The sequence below is a fragment of the Gordionus sp. m RMFG-2023 genome, chromosome 1 (assembly GCF_954871325.1).
Source record: "Gordionus sp. m RMFG-2023 chromosome 1, tfGorSpeb1-WG-v2, whole genome shotgun sequence".
Classification (NCBI taxonomy): Eukaryota; Metazoa; Nematomorpha; class Gordioida; order Chordodea; family Parachordodidae; genus Gordionus; species Gordionus sp. m RMFG-2023.
In genome coordinates, this window is record NC_088775.1 from 55,771,470 (window position 1) to 55,786,476 (window position 15,007).

Below are 15,007 nucleotides of genomic sequence, written 5' to 3' on the forward strand. Positions count from 1 at the left end.
AAATTAACATTCAAGAAATTAAGAGATATATCTAGACCTGTGCGCCGGCCGCTTACCTTTTTTGGTTACGCCGAAAACGCCGCTGTTTAAGAAAATTTCGCCGGCGTGCTGCCGATTTTCATATCAGCGGCGCACGGCCGGCGTAAAAATTACTTTCATATTTTATACCTTTTTATTTTAATAATAGGTCAACATCCCTATTGTAATTTTTTTAATGTCAATCAGGATTTTGATGAATTTTTATTTTCTACTATTTTAAAATCATAATTATATTGACGTCATTATAGATTTAATCAATCAAAAATTCTAAAAGTTACCATGATTTTACATATTTTTAAAATGGATGCATAATAATTCTATAAATAATTTTAATATCCTAACTCTGGAAAATAAAAAATCCATAGTCTAGAAATTTTTTAGGATACTTACACTTAAAAAGAGATAACAAAACAATTTCCATAAATTCTGACAAATTTTACTGCAATTGTTGCTTAGAAAAGGCTATTGGAGACGATGATGATTCAAATAAGCCATTTTCACAGTATATTGTTTTTTAAATATTATTTTCTCATATATAGCCAAAATCTTTACTAAATTAAAATATATTTTTTGTAAAATATAAACTAGCTATAAAATTCAAAACTTTTCAATAAACATTAGCACGGGAAATTTGTTAAAACACTTGACTTCTGAACATAATATTAAAGCAGATACTTCATCAAAATCGCAAGATTTAAAAAAATATTTTATATCCAAACCAAAATTCCAGACAAATTCTAAAACCTCTAAAAAATAGATTCTAGCAAGAAATTATGTGTTATTATGTTGTGCTGACTTATTATCTTTTCAATCAATTGATAATATAGGAATGAAAGATTTTTTGAAGGTATCATATTTATAGGTTAGGTGACTTAGAACAAGAATGCCAGTTTTCTTGGAAAACGATAATATAAGATGTGGACGTTCTAAAATTTTGGAGAGAAAAGAAGAGTGAACTTCCCAATCTTTCCAAACTCGCCAAAAAAATTCTTTGCATTCCGGCAACCAGCACACCTAGTAAAAAAGTTTTCTCTACCGCTGGTTTGACGTATAATTCAAGGAGATCATCATTATGTCCCGAATTAAATAATATAATTTTTATACATGATAATTAATTATATAAATACGAAATCGATTTTGGATTATTTAATAAATATTAAAAATTATGCCGAGATATCTGTAGAGTAGTGTTATTTGTTTTTTTTTAAAAAATTATTAAGCAATTAAAAAAATTTATGTTATAAAAATTTATAACTGCGCCGATTTAAGCCGATTTTGTTAACGGCGGCTAAAAATCGGCGCGTCGCCGGCCGTTGATTAGATTTTTGAAAATTGCGCCGGCCGCCTATAGTTTCGTCGGCGCACAGGTCTAAATATATCAAATAAAATTTTCTTAATATACAATTAATTTATTTAATTTTAGAGATTAATGGATATATCAATTAAATTTTTCTTAATATTCCATTTATTTATCTCATTTAATAACATAATGTCTATAAAATTAAATATGTAAACATAATTTAATATAAAATATTTTCATAAATAAATTTTATACAATAATAAATATTTAATAATTTATGAAATTTTTAAATTTGTCTCTAGGAATTTTTGATTCCATTGAATATGAATTATTTTCCCTGCTTGGTAAGAAAGGCAATGACATAATTATTATATGTCATTGAAGAAAGGTCTTGTGGTGATTTTTTGTTTTAAATTTAAATGCTTATTATTGAAAAAATAAAACTTAACGCATCAATTTAAACATGGCTGTGTTTACGTTTTTTATATGCGTTTTGAAACGCTGCGTTGTAACATTCAATTTGTGCGCACTATAAACAAAAAATGAAGAGATTTTGATCAATAACGCTAGGAATGTGTGCCTTACAAATTTTTTATTATTTTTCGATTCTAAACCTACTCATTAATTAAATGTCAAAGAAACCTATATTATTTAAAAAAAATTAGGTTTTTCATATGTATTTACATCCAAATATAAAAAAGCACTATCGAATAATTATTCTGGTTTCGTAAGAATATATTTTCATTTTTATGCATTTTGTAATAAGCTAGTAAATATATTTTTTTCCCAATAATATTAAGTAAAAATAGAATTTTAAATTATTTGAGTAAAAAATTGATTTGTGTATTAAAAAAATGTTTCTAAAAATTATTTTAAAAAAAATACTATATAATCAAATTTTGATTGATTATGATTAATTCCTTTTTAGCAATGCAGTATTTAGTCATAGTATGATGTATATAAGATAAGATAGATTTTTATTATAAAAAATAAAATTTCTTTCATATTCATTTTAATTTTGCCAAAAAAATAGAATATTAAAACATTTATCTTAAGTTAAAATAAAAATTACCTAGTCTAATCCAGAAGCCTTTTCCCTGCCCCTGATTTAAAGTAATGGCTGGTCGGATTATTTATGCATGTGCAATAAATATTTTAAAAAATTATAACCCTCCTCTCCCTACCTAAAATAAATCATTTGCTTAATTCATATAACATAACCCAATGTAAGTATTTTGTGATAATCTTTAAGTTAAAAATATATGTAGATACTTAATAGGCTTGCCACATTTATTTATTGAATCTTATAGTATAGTGCTGTAAACGTTACTACAAAAAAGAAAGGCGTTATCATTACACGTTACATCTGAAAAAAGGACGCGTTACCGTTCCTCGTTACCTTTTTAAAGAAGGAAAGCGCGTTACCGACTTTTCAAAAAAGTAACGAATTCCTTAAAAAAATTAAATATATACAAAAATAATATTTATTTAATTGAAATCAATATTTTTTATGCAAAAAATCAAATTATGCGTTTAATTTAATTTTTTTTTTATTTCTACAATTAAGACTATAATTAAAAAAAACATATAATTGATAATATATCCATTTTATGTTGGTATGAATTATAAAATTGTATTTATTATATAAAATTAATCTCTCCCAAAATCCTACCTTCAGCCTCATCGTGGCGGGGGAGTGGCAACGTCTTTTGGCGGCAAATGGAGGTCTAAAAGGTTCCCTGTGATCTGGGTCTAGAATAGGATCACCGTCTCCTCGACGGGGTGTAAAAACCACTTAAAGAGGTTGATGTCAGGAAGGGCATCCGATCGTAAAAACCATGCTACAAAAATTTCCCTATGGTTACAACAAAGCATGGGCGGGGTACAGCCCAAAGTACCCCGTGGGCCTCCTCATCCGCCTACGACAAAAAGAAGGATGGGAAACCTGGTGGAACCACTATTCATGAAAATGAAACCTATGACGGCCATAAACGACCTAATAAAAAGTGGAGAAACCAGTTTGCGGGTGATCGAGTTAGGGTCGCGACATGGAATGTTGGGAGTATGACGGGAAGAGCGGGAGAAGTCGTCGATGTATTGCACAGAAGACATATAGATGTGTGCTGCATACAGGAGACTAGATGGAAAGGAAATGGGACCAGAATGATTGGCAAGACTAGCGAAAAGTATAAATTCTTTTGGCAAGGAGGTAATGATGGTAAGGCTGGAGTTGGGGTATTGGTTGCGGAGAAATTGGTAGACAAAGTAGTCGAAGTGAGAAGGCTAGACAACCAGATAATGGTTATCAAGATGATTATTGGTAGAAAGCTATATAATATGATCTCGGCATATGTTCCTCAGGTTGGAAGAAGTGAAGAAGAGAAAGATGTATTTTGGGACAGTCTATTGGGGGTGACATCGAGACTGGCAAATGAAGAGGGGATTATCCTGGCTGGCGATCTGAATGGACATGTGGGAGCGAGTAGTGAGGGTTATGAAGGAGTACATGGAGGGTTCAGTTACGGCATGAGAAATTTGGAAGGAGAGAGGATTTTAGAATTTAGTGATGCTATGGATATGATTGTTTGTAATACAATGTTTAAGAAAGAATCAGAGAAGCTGGTGACTTATAAGTCGGGTAGTACCAAAAGTGTTGTGGATTACTTGTTATTAAGGAGATGTGATCGATGTATAATAAAAAATGTGAAAGTGATACCGGGAGAGGAATGTATAAATCAGCATCGACTAGTTGTAGGAGATCTCACTCTTAAAGGTGCCAGGGTCACTAAAAGAAAGTTTGTCCCAAGGCTGAAGGTTTGGAAATTGAAGGAGGAGAATGCTAGACGTCAATTCAATATGGCATTGGCGATTAGGGAGGCGGAGGTGGCACAAGCATCTGGGGTGAATGACAAGTGGGAAGCCATGAAGAAAGCTTGGGTAATGACAACTGAGGAGGTATGTGGATGGACAAAAGGGCCGCCTAGACATAAGGAGACTTGGTGGTGGAGCCCAGAGGTAGCGAAAGCCGTGGATGAGAAACGGAGGTGTTTCAAAGTATGGTATAATAGCAAAGAAAATAGTGATAATGATATTTACAAGATGGCTAAAAGAAATGCTAAGAAATTAATAGCGAAGGCTCAAGAAGAAAAAAGACACGAGTTTGCTAAAGAAATGAAATGCGCTGATGGAATTGGAAATATGGTTAGAATGGCAAAACAGATGTCAAAAAAGAGGCAGGATGTGATAGGTGTAAAGTGTTTGAAAAATATGGAAGGAAAAATGACGATTGATAGTAGTGGTATTAAGAACACCTGGAAGATTTACATGAAAGGACTTTTGAATGAAGAAAATGAATGGAATAATAATATTAGTTGTGCAAAGGTAGAAGGTCCAGGGTGTAAATTTGGCAAGGACGAGATAAGGAGAGCAGTGAAAAAGATGAAGAAAGGGAAGGCATCGGGTTTAACGATGGTGGTATCAGAGATGTTTAAAGGTTCTGATGATTTAGGGATTGAATGGTTAATGAATTTAGCAAATCAGATTGTCACAGAAGGTACTATTCCCGAGGACTGGCGAAGAAGTATAATTATCCCAGTATACAAGGGGAAAGGTGATCCTTTAGATTGTGGGTCTTACAGAGCTATTAAACTCTTGGAACATGCAATGAAAGTATTTGAGAGAGTGTTAGAAAAGCGGATAAGGGAACAAATCAAAATTGATGAAATGCAGTTTGGTTTTACATCGGGAAAAGGCACGACAGATGCAATTTTTGTGGTGAGACAAATTCAGGAGAAGTATCTTGCGAAGGAAAAGAAACTCTATTATGCGTTTGTTGATTTGGAGAAATCATTTGATAGGGTGCCGCGTGAGATTACAAGATGGGCCTTGAGAAAATCCGGTGTGGAGGAATGGTTAGTTACCGAAGTGATGGCAATGTATTTTGGAGCACAAACAGCAGTACGGACGGATCAAGGTGATAGTGACAGCTTTGAGGAGAAGGTAGGACTTCATCAAGGATCCGTGCTGAGTCCATTATTATTTATCTTAGTAATGGATGTGGTGACTAGAGAAATGCGTGAAGGACTTCCCTGGGAGATATTATATGCAGATGACCTTGTATTAATGGCAAACAGTGAGGGAGAATTGAGGGATAAAGTTAGTAAATGGAAGATGACTATGGAAGCAAAGGGCCTGAAAATGAATGCATCAAAAACAAAGGTGATGATTGGTGGGGAAAATCTAAAGATAGAAGAATCAGGTAAGTGGCCTTGTGGTGTATGTGGGAAAGGAGTTGCTAGAAATTCTATCCAATGCACCAGATGCCAGAAATGGGTACATAAAAGATGTAGTGGGAAAAAAGGCAGTTTGATGTTAGAAAGAATGACCTTTATTTGTAAAACATGCATGAAAGGGATACATAATAATGATAACCTAAAAAATGGTGGTCTGGATATTGGCAATGGGTTAACCCTAGAAAAAGTGGATAAGTTTTGTTATTTAGGTGATATGCTAAACGCAGATGGTGGTGTAGATTCTGCTGTTGTTGCAAGGATCAGACAAGCTTGGAAGAAGTTCAGAGAGATGTCATCTATTCTTACAAATAAAAAAGTTTCTCTGAAGTTAAAGGGGAAAGTTTACGTAAGCTGCGTGAGGAGTTGTTTAGTTTATGGCGGTGAAACATGGGCAATGAAAGCAATTCACGAAGCCAAATTAGAAAGAACAGAGATGAGGATGGTTAGATGGATGTGTGGGGTATCTCTGAGAGAGAGAAAAACTAGCAAGGAATTGCGAGCAAGATTAGGTATAGAAATGATTGGTATGGTAATGCGACGAAATAGACTAAGATGGTTTGGGCAAGTGGAACGTATGACAAGAGATGACTGGGTAAAGAGATGCACAATGATGGAAGTAGGAGGATCAAGACCTAGAGGAAGACTCAAGATGACGTGGACAAATGTGATAGCGGCGGATATGAGAAGCTTGAATCTTACAAGTATTGATGCTCAGGACCGTCAAAAATGGAAAAGAAAAATCAGAGGGAAAACTGGCCTACCCGGGTAAACCTGGAAATCGCCATAAAACGGAGAAGAAGAAGAAGATTATATAAAATTAATATTAGATTTTTTTGATAAATACGAGAGCCTCTAGATTTTCTGGCAATAAGTTTTTACGATATGGAGTATCTATATCCCCTGCCGTACTGAAGGTAAACTCAGATGATTTTGCAAAATTATCTTTGTCTTTTGTAAAATATTTCCATAATTCAGATACCATATTTAAAAAAATTCTTTTATTTAGTAAAAATAATAAAATTGGCGTTATTATTTAAAAAGATTTAAAATAATTAAAACTTTGGGTGTTCCTTTCTATTTCTATAAAAAATACTATAAAATTTTAAAAAAGAATAAAATTTAGAGGGTGTTGTGCATTTGCATTGTTTAAAAAAAAATTATTTAGAAAATATTATAATAATGTAAAATAAATATACATAACATAAAATAACAAAAAAAGTAAAGTAAAGAAACCGGATCGGGTTTTTACAGGTATGGGCCCGATCCGATATTTAATATCGGCACAGCCTTACTTATATTTTAATTCCATGATTAGGCTTTTCAAAATATTATGAAAGAATATTATTCTATTATTAAAGTAAAATTCATCTTTTTACCCTGAAATGCTTTTTTAAGTTTGAACTGCTGGACATTGAGGTTGAAATATTTGTGCTGGGATATAATTTACATTTAAAAAGTGTAGACTTGGTACCATTAATTTCTTTATTGGTTTAAAATATATTTCAAATTGGGCCAGGGAAGGGTTAAATCATCTGAAGAAGTAAGTACTATGGACATAATATTCTTACAATAAATTATAAGAATAATAATATCTTATTCAACGAGAATTTAAAATAAAAATGAAAGAAGTGGTTGATATAAATTAAAACTTGGTTTAAATTATTTATATTAAGAATTAAAAAATAAATAAAAGTAATTTTATGATTGTGTTTTTCTTTTTGTTGATATTTTTTAAGAAAAAATATAAAGTAACGAGTAACGCTTTTTACTCAAAAAAAACGCGTTACCGTTACTCGTTACCTCTAGAAGAAGGTACCGAATGACGTTCCTTTTCTTCAAAAAAAGGAACGTCGTTAATAATAATGTTAATTTTTTGACGTTACTTCACAGCACTATATAAAAGAATGCTTCAATAAAATTAAGTAGGCTTCAAAAAATGGGAACAAGATGGTGAGCATGCGAGAAAGCATTTTTTCGGATTGATTATAAAAATATGCGCTAATATCTACGACAATAAGTGCATTATATTATCTATATAACAAAATGTCTTTTGCAAAAACGACCTCAGAATCCGACTTTTATTAGAAAAGTTATCCAAATTTAAAACCGTATTAACAGCACATATATTTATGAAATAATTCGACATCTATCAAGATATTTATAAACAAGAAACTTATATATTTTAACTGGCCAGAAAATAGTTGAAAATTCTAAATTTTCTTTAAATTCTATATAACGATATAGCACTACGTAGATTTAGTTGTAAAAAGATGTGTTTAAAATATTTAATTGTTTAATAAATAAAAAATATATAATGTTGTATAAAAAAAATATTACATGAAGCATGCAGGTTGCTATTTATATTAGAGGGAAAGGATGAGAATTATAATTTACAGTTTTTTTAAATAAAGAATAAAATATATGCTCGAAAGTATTCCAGAAACTAAAAATCCGCTCAATAGTGTTTTAAAAAGAATTAGAAAATAATACTTCAAATCTCAAACTATGAATTGGATCTAGTGGAGGTGCTATTAACATATTTGTCAAAATTTAAGGAAACAATTAAATTTCCTTCAACATAAAAAAGATTTTTTTTCAGGAACTAGATATAAACTCATTTATTAATAAATTATAATGATAGCTCGGAGGTTACTTCACTAAAGGAAAATATGTTTAAAAAAACTAACTTGAAGATTTCCTTTTAGCGATTTTTTTATTTCATAAATTATCTAGGTTTTGGCCTTTTTATTAGACCCCCTCTCAAAAATTAACATTCAATCAAAACATATGACAGAACAAAATTATATGTAAATTGAATTTATTATAAGCATCTTAAACGTCTAAAGAATGATGATATACAATTAATAAATGTAAAAATTGAAAGCCAAGGAGGGGGGATATAATATACAAGCGATCTAATAAAGTTCGCAAGTAAAATTCAATGACAAACATAAATTATGATTCTACTATCAATGAATTAGAGCAAGAATATCACTCTTATCGGAAAATGTCATTCGCAGAATATGGATGTTATAAATTTTGGAATGTATGAGGATTAAACTTCCGTATCTTTCCATGTTGCTAAAAAAACTTTTAGGGACCAGCAACTGCACACATAGTGAAAAAGTCCTCTCTATCGCTAGGCCTGATTGAATTCAAGGAGATCATCCTTATGTACGGCAAATTTCAATAAAATTATTTTTATACGTGATAACTATAAAATAATAAATTGAATTTTTAAAAATATTTATTTGTTTAATATAGTATAAAATTAAAAAGTATTACATAAAGCAAACAGGTTGCTATTTATATTAGAGGGAAAGAATGAAAATTAGAATTTATAGTTTTCTTTAAAGAATCATCGTATAAGCATTTAGCGTTTCCTAAAAAAATAAATTATAATTCAATAATGAATATATTATTTAAAAAATCTATTGCACCGATTCATGTCGCCCTTAATGATGGCGGCTATAAAGCTGTGCCCAATTCTTTTAAAAATCGCACAGGCCGCCGATAGATATACCGGAAAATAGTTTTAAGTATATGTACATATAAAAAATATATTACGGAGATGTTTTGTGAAGAAATCGCTGCATTGAAATACCGGTAGATAGTCTGCAAAGCAGCCTGGTCAGGCATATCGTGAGAACATTGATTCATGTAATCATTCAAAAAATTATTGGGAGTTCGCATATAATTGATATTGTGCGATAAATCTTTAGAGTTGAGCTCTTGGCATACTTTAAGCTCGTTCTCGGTAATCCTTTTGGGAGAAGTGGGGCCAGGATTTTGGGTTTGAATTTTATAATTGCCCTTTTTTATGTCTGGGATGTACGTCGACACGATTTGCAAATTTTTATCAACACAATGAAAATCCTACAAAGATATATTTAAAAAATACATAAAATATAATGTAATAAGTCGATATCAGAAATCATTATGAGTAAACTTTATAAATTAATAAAAGATTGATATACAGCATACAAAGAACGTTTAAAACATTAAAGGGTTCATGTATGAGGATTTTGATCATTGTATCAACCCAATCATAAGGAGCAATCAAAATTTAATTAATTTTATATTACAAAATTTTAAATAACTAGAAGTGATTTATACAAAATTAATAATAGGGTATTTACATTATTCGTTTTCGATTGGTATTTTCGTATAATTTAGAGGATTTACAAATATCTAAGAATAATTTCGAACATTTATAATAATCACAAATTATTTCAAATAATATATAATAATAATAAATTATACGAATAAAATCGACTAGATAGAAAATAATAACTCTTTCTTTTATTCGCTAAATACGAATCGAATATCGTGTAAAATATTCAAATATAATACCCGTTTAAACCTGCAAATGATTGGCAAGAGAAAATTTTCGGCGGTAAATTTTGCCGACACAAGGTGGCCAAGAACAATACCCGTCATGAGATGAGTGAATAAAGTAAACATGAGACTGAATAGACTGAACAGATTTGAATATCCTGCAATCGTATAAAATAAATCTCTTTACCAACTCTATCAAAAATCATTTGTTAAAAATTAACTTTATTTTCTAAAAAAAATAAATTTGGAATTTTTTTATTTTGACTTGTATAATTAAGCAAGTTATATATTTTGAACACTTCTTTGTTCAAATGAGTGTGCTAGTATTTATGTAATTTAAACAAGTTGTGGGGACATTCCTGTCAAATTGATCATGATTCGGTCGACCCCTTTTAAAAATTGTTAAAATTTTCTGGAATATTTAGATAGGTAAAAAAATGAGAAATTCGTTTTTTTGGCTCGCTAATACACCTGGTTTCTGAGTTAGAGGGTCTCTAAGGTGCGAAAAATAGTGACTTTTGAATCTGTAAAATTTCAAAAATGCTTTATCTCAAAAACTATAAATAAATATAATATATCATATTGTAGGTACAAAAAATTTCTAAAGGTCTATCGAAAGAAAAAAATGGCGATAATTTGAGTCTTTTATGGTATACACAGAGTTGGGCACGTCTTCCAGAAAAAGAATCTAGATACAGATACAGATTCTTTATAAAAAAATGAATCTTAGATACAGATACCAGTATATTTTTCAAAATATCAAAAAGATAAGTATCTTTTACTAAATTAGATTATCTTAAATACAAGATACTTTTTTACCAATTAAATTAGAATAGTTTATAAAATACAGTTTTTATTATTTATTTGTGAAAGGGAAGGGAGAGTAGTATATTTAATGGAATTGAAAATTCTCAAATAGGAAAAAAAAATTAAATCAAATGATTTATTAGAATTTGCAGGTTATTTTCTGTGTTGTTTTAAATATAGCTTATATTCGGAGTATATGGCTAAATGGCATCTCTAAAAAAAATATACTAGTTTTATTTTATTCATTTTTAATAAGTATTTATCATTACTTGTTTGGGTCATTCCATGAGAAATCAACCACGATTCGGCCGACCCCCTTCGATTTTTTTAAAATTTGGTAAGCAAAGAAAGGTCAATGTAACTAAGAAATAGCCAAAATTTTAGCCTCCTAACATTTATATTTTTGAAGATATTAGGGTTATTTTCACTTACAAGATGAATACTCATTTAAATTATATCAAATAGTCCAAGAAAAACCATTAAAAACTGATTAATATATAATTTTATACAAAGACGCCCACTTACGGGAAAATATTTATACACTTTTCTAAACATTTTTATCGATCAGAGAATGAAGATGGCCGCGTCCCAGACCAATTTTTTTATATATATAAAGGAAGAGTTTAATAATGTCTACTAAATTTTTTAAAAAAATTGAAGGTCGTATTATTTCCAAAAAATCGTTTTTAGTCCTTATATATTAAATAAAATGGCCGGAAATTGGAAAAAAAAATAAAAAATTTTTTTTATCTAAAAGTAGAATCTTTACGTAATTTTGATATTAAATTCGTTATTTACAATTATGTAGTTTTTAAGATATGCTTAATTGAATGAACGCAGATAATGGAAAAAATACGTCATTTTTGCTACTTTGAAACCCTAATATTTTCAAAAATATAAATGTTAGGAGGCTAAAATTTTGGCTATTTCTTAGTTACATTGACCTTTCTTTGCTTACCAAATTTTAAAAAAAATCGAAAGGGGTCGGCCGAGGCTATTTCTTAGTTACATTGACCTTTCTTTGCTTACCAAATTTTAAAAAAATCGAAAGGGGTCGGCCGAAAATCTCATTTTTTTTGCTCATTTGACGTGGAATGACCCGTTTGTGATATTTATATATTTTTTAAATTAGTTTATTTTCTAGTATGACTTATTAATTCTTGCGTTTGTAATATCATATATATAATTATCATTTACATCGCTTTTCAAATTTTTTTTATATATTTCTTGCAAAATCATTAATTATATATAAAAAGTATGAAAATAATGTACAACATTATATTATAATTATTAAATACATAACAATTTTCTTTAATGCATTTTAAATTGATTAAATTTTGTAAATAAATACCGCAATGTAATTTTACTTATATCATAAATAAATAAAAGTAACGAATAAAGTTAAATTCTACCTTATTATAATTATTTTATTAAGAGCCTTTTAAAATTATCTAATGTTATATATCAATTGTAGCTTAAATATTTCCTCTAATAAGAACTTGCTAAAATAATTATATATAAAATATATTAATGATGTGCCGATATTTTTTACAGATCGGATAGGGCCGATTTCACCCATTTTAAAATATCGGTTATCGGCCAATATTATAAAATTTGATCCGATATAAAATGGCTTCTTTAACAAAAATAAAATTTAAAAAAGTTATTTATAAAATCATTTATTTTTATAAATAAAATCGAAATCCATTTTTATGTATATTTTTTTAATAATAATAATTAATTAATAAATTCTGCCATATTTTTATTTTTTTGCGCATTCTGTTTATAAAAGTGTGCAAGATTCTCTTCAGTCTGGTTTTAGTAGCTGGTGATATTGACAGTTATTATCGCCAAGCTGATCTCTGATAAATTGGAAATATTGGTATTTCTAAAAAGAAATCTTCGATATATTAATGTTAAATATTATTTTAAATATTTATTTCAAATTTCATAATATAATTGTTTATTACTTATTATGTATATAGATTAATGTTATTACTTATTATATAAAAGTGATTTAACAATAAAAATATTTACTTTTAGAATTGCAATTGAATTGAATATACTATAAATGATCATTATAATATTTTAAATGACATAAGTTATGGTATAGTTAAATTATATATGTTATACTAATAAAAGTATATTAAAAATAACCATTGGTATCTTTACAGAATACAGAATTAGATATGATATCGGTCGGTAATCGGCCGAAATCAATTTAATATCGGGAATATCGGATCGGCCTCCAAAAAGTGGTATCGATACACCCCTAAAAAATATATATCCAAAATAATTTTAATTTGATAATCAACCATCTTCTATAAAAAATTTTAATAACAATTATCTAAGAGGGACTTAAGTATATTTTAATAATTCTAAAATAAAAATGTATAATATACTTTAATATGTTTAACAAAGTTTGTAAAGGAGTTTGTTGAACCTTAAATAACTTTTTTACTTGTGCAATTTTACATTCAGCTTGTACCTTGTTCTTTTTCACATGAATTACTTTATAAAATTTTCCATCTAGAATTTTAATATTCGGATTTGATTCAGGAGAACCTATCTAAATAATTTCATCTTCACTACTATGATTATTAAACATTCTACAAATTAAAAAATATTACATATAAAATATATCCTTCTTTTATGTATTTTGTTATTTTTAATCTATCTATCTTTGTGACCTGTAAAAATTTCCAACTAATTTTGGTTTTAAAATATAGCGGGGAAAAATAAAGAAAATTGTTAATATGACCGATTAATACTAACCTTTAAATTGTTTTTTTTTATGTTGATATAAATTGATTTTTTTATATATATTGATAGATTAATTTTTTTTATATATTTTGTTATATAAAGCAGATTTTTTTTAGTTTAAAAAAAGATGTAAAATTTTTAAATTGTATAAAATAAAATAATTTATTTAAATAAACGATTTTTTATATAAACTAATCTTCTAAAATACTTTATGGATTACATCTAATATTTTAAAGTACTTTATGGTGGCAGCTCAGCTACATATTCGAGGAAATCGTAAATAAATAAATAAATATGAAACAGATTCCCAATAATAATGTTAATATAAATATTTAATTTCCTATATACTCAGGCAATGGCAATCTTTTTTTTGGGCAGATGACATCTTCAAGGACACTCAGATCTCGGACATTGAAAAAGCAGGTTCCTTTACGAGAAGACTACCAGATGAGGTGTATATCAAATTAGACGAACTAAATAAAATTGGGCTATAATGACTTACAAAATATTCTAAATCCACAGACGATATGATTTTAGCTACTAGAATATAGACATCTAGATAAAAAAAGTTCAGGAATGTAATATTTATATTATTCTAAAAACACGTAAGATATGATTAATTTAAAAAAGTGAAGAATAATTAAAAAAAAAAAATTTTCTCTAAATTATGAATAGACCAATATGGGATAATAATAATAAAACAAAGTCCATTGACAAGTTAGAAGATTATTTAAAATTTCATGATAGTGAGAATACTCTAAGCTTAATAGGTAATTTACCAGATGAATTATATTTAGTCATGAAAGCAGTGTTTCCAAGAGAGTTAAATTCGAGTTATGGTAAAACATTATATACATTAAAGTGTTTATGTAATTATAAATCGGCTACAGAAATAAAAGAAAATTGTTCTAATAAAAATTTTAGTAAATCTAATAATGAGAATTATTATAAAAATAGAAAATTGGATAAAGAGACACATTATTATAAAAGAAATTATCATTATAATTGTAAATCTTTTAGAATAAAAAAATTAAATTAAAACCTTATAAACTAAAAGAAATAAATTATATAATAAAATTTGAAACATTTGTGATTATAGAAAATAAGAAAATAAACTTTAAAGAAAATAAGGAAATAACCTTTAAAGAAAATAAGGAAATAAACTTTAAAGAAAATAAGGAAATAAACTTTAAAGAAAATAATGAAATAAAAATTGAAGAAAATAATAAATTTTATAATTAATAAAAAATTTAAAAAAACTTTGGAAAAGAAAATTAAAACAAAGGTGATTAAATATCGTGATGTTGAAAGAGAGATTAGGAGTACGATATGGAGATCGTATGTTGAAAATGGAAGGAGAAAGAGAAATTTTGTGATAAAGAACAAGTTAAAGAGAAATTATGATATAAAAGAAGTGTTTAAATTGAAAAATAAAGGAGTAAAATTTAAAAATAAAAATAATTAAATA

At 28.3% G+C, this 15,007-nt stretch overlaps 1 protein-coding gene across 13 annotated transcripts in view; it reads right to left on the minus strand.

Annotated features, from left to right (window-relative positions):
• LOC135923002 (AT-rich interactive domain-containing protein 2-like) overlaps window positions 1–15,007 on the minus strand; it is a 106,106-nt gene that overhangs the window by 10,344 nt on the left and 80,755 nt on the right. For 9 of the 13 annotated variants that reach the window (XR_010571095.1, XR_010571097.1, XR_010571094.1 and 6 more), the window contains 2 exons: window positions 9,995–10,127; window positions 9,199–9,507 (listed from right to left, as the gene is read on the minus strand). The exons of 2 other annotated variants lie outside the window; for them this stretch is intronic. Coding sequence is in view for 6 of the 11 variants with exons in the window: in XM_065457582.1 (XP_065313654.1) it covers window positions 9,199–9,507; window positions 9,995–10,127 (442 nt within the window). In the remaining 5 variants the exon portion in view is untranslated. Of the gene's footprint in view, window positions 1–8,722; window positions 8,801–9,198; window positions 9,508–9,984; window positions 10,128–15,007 lie in introns of those variants that run through there. 2 more of the 13 variants (XM_065457586.1, XM_065457587.1) reach the window with 2 other exon arrangements.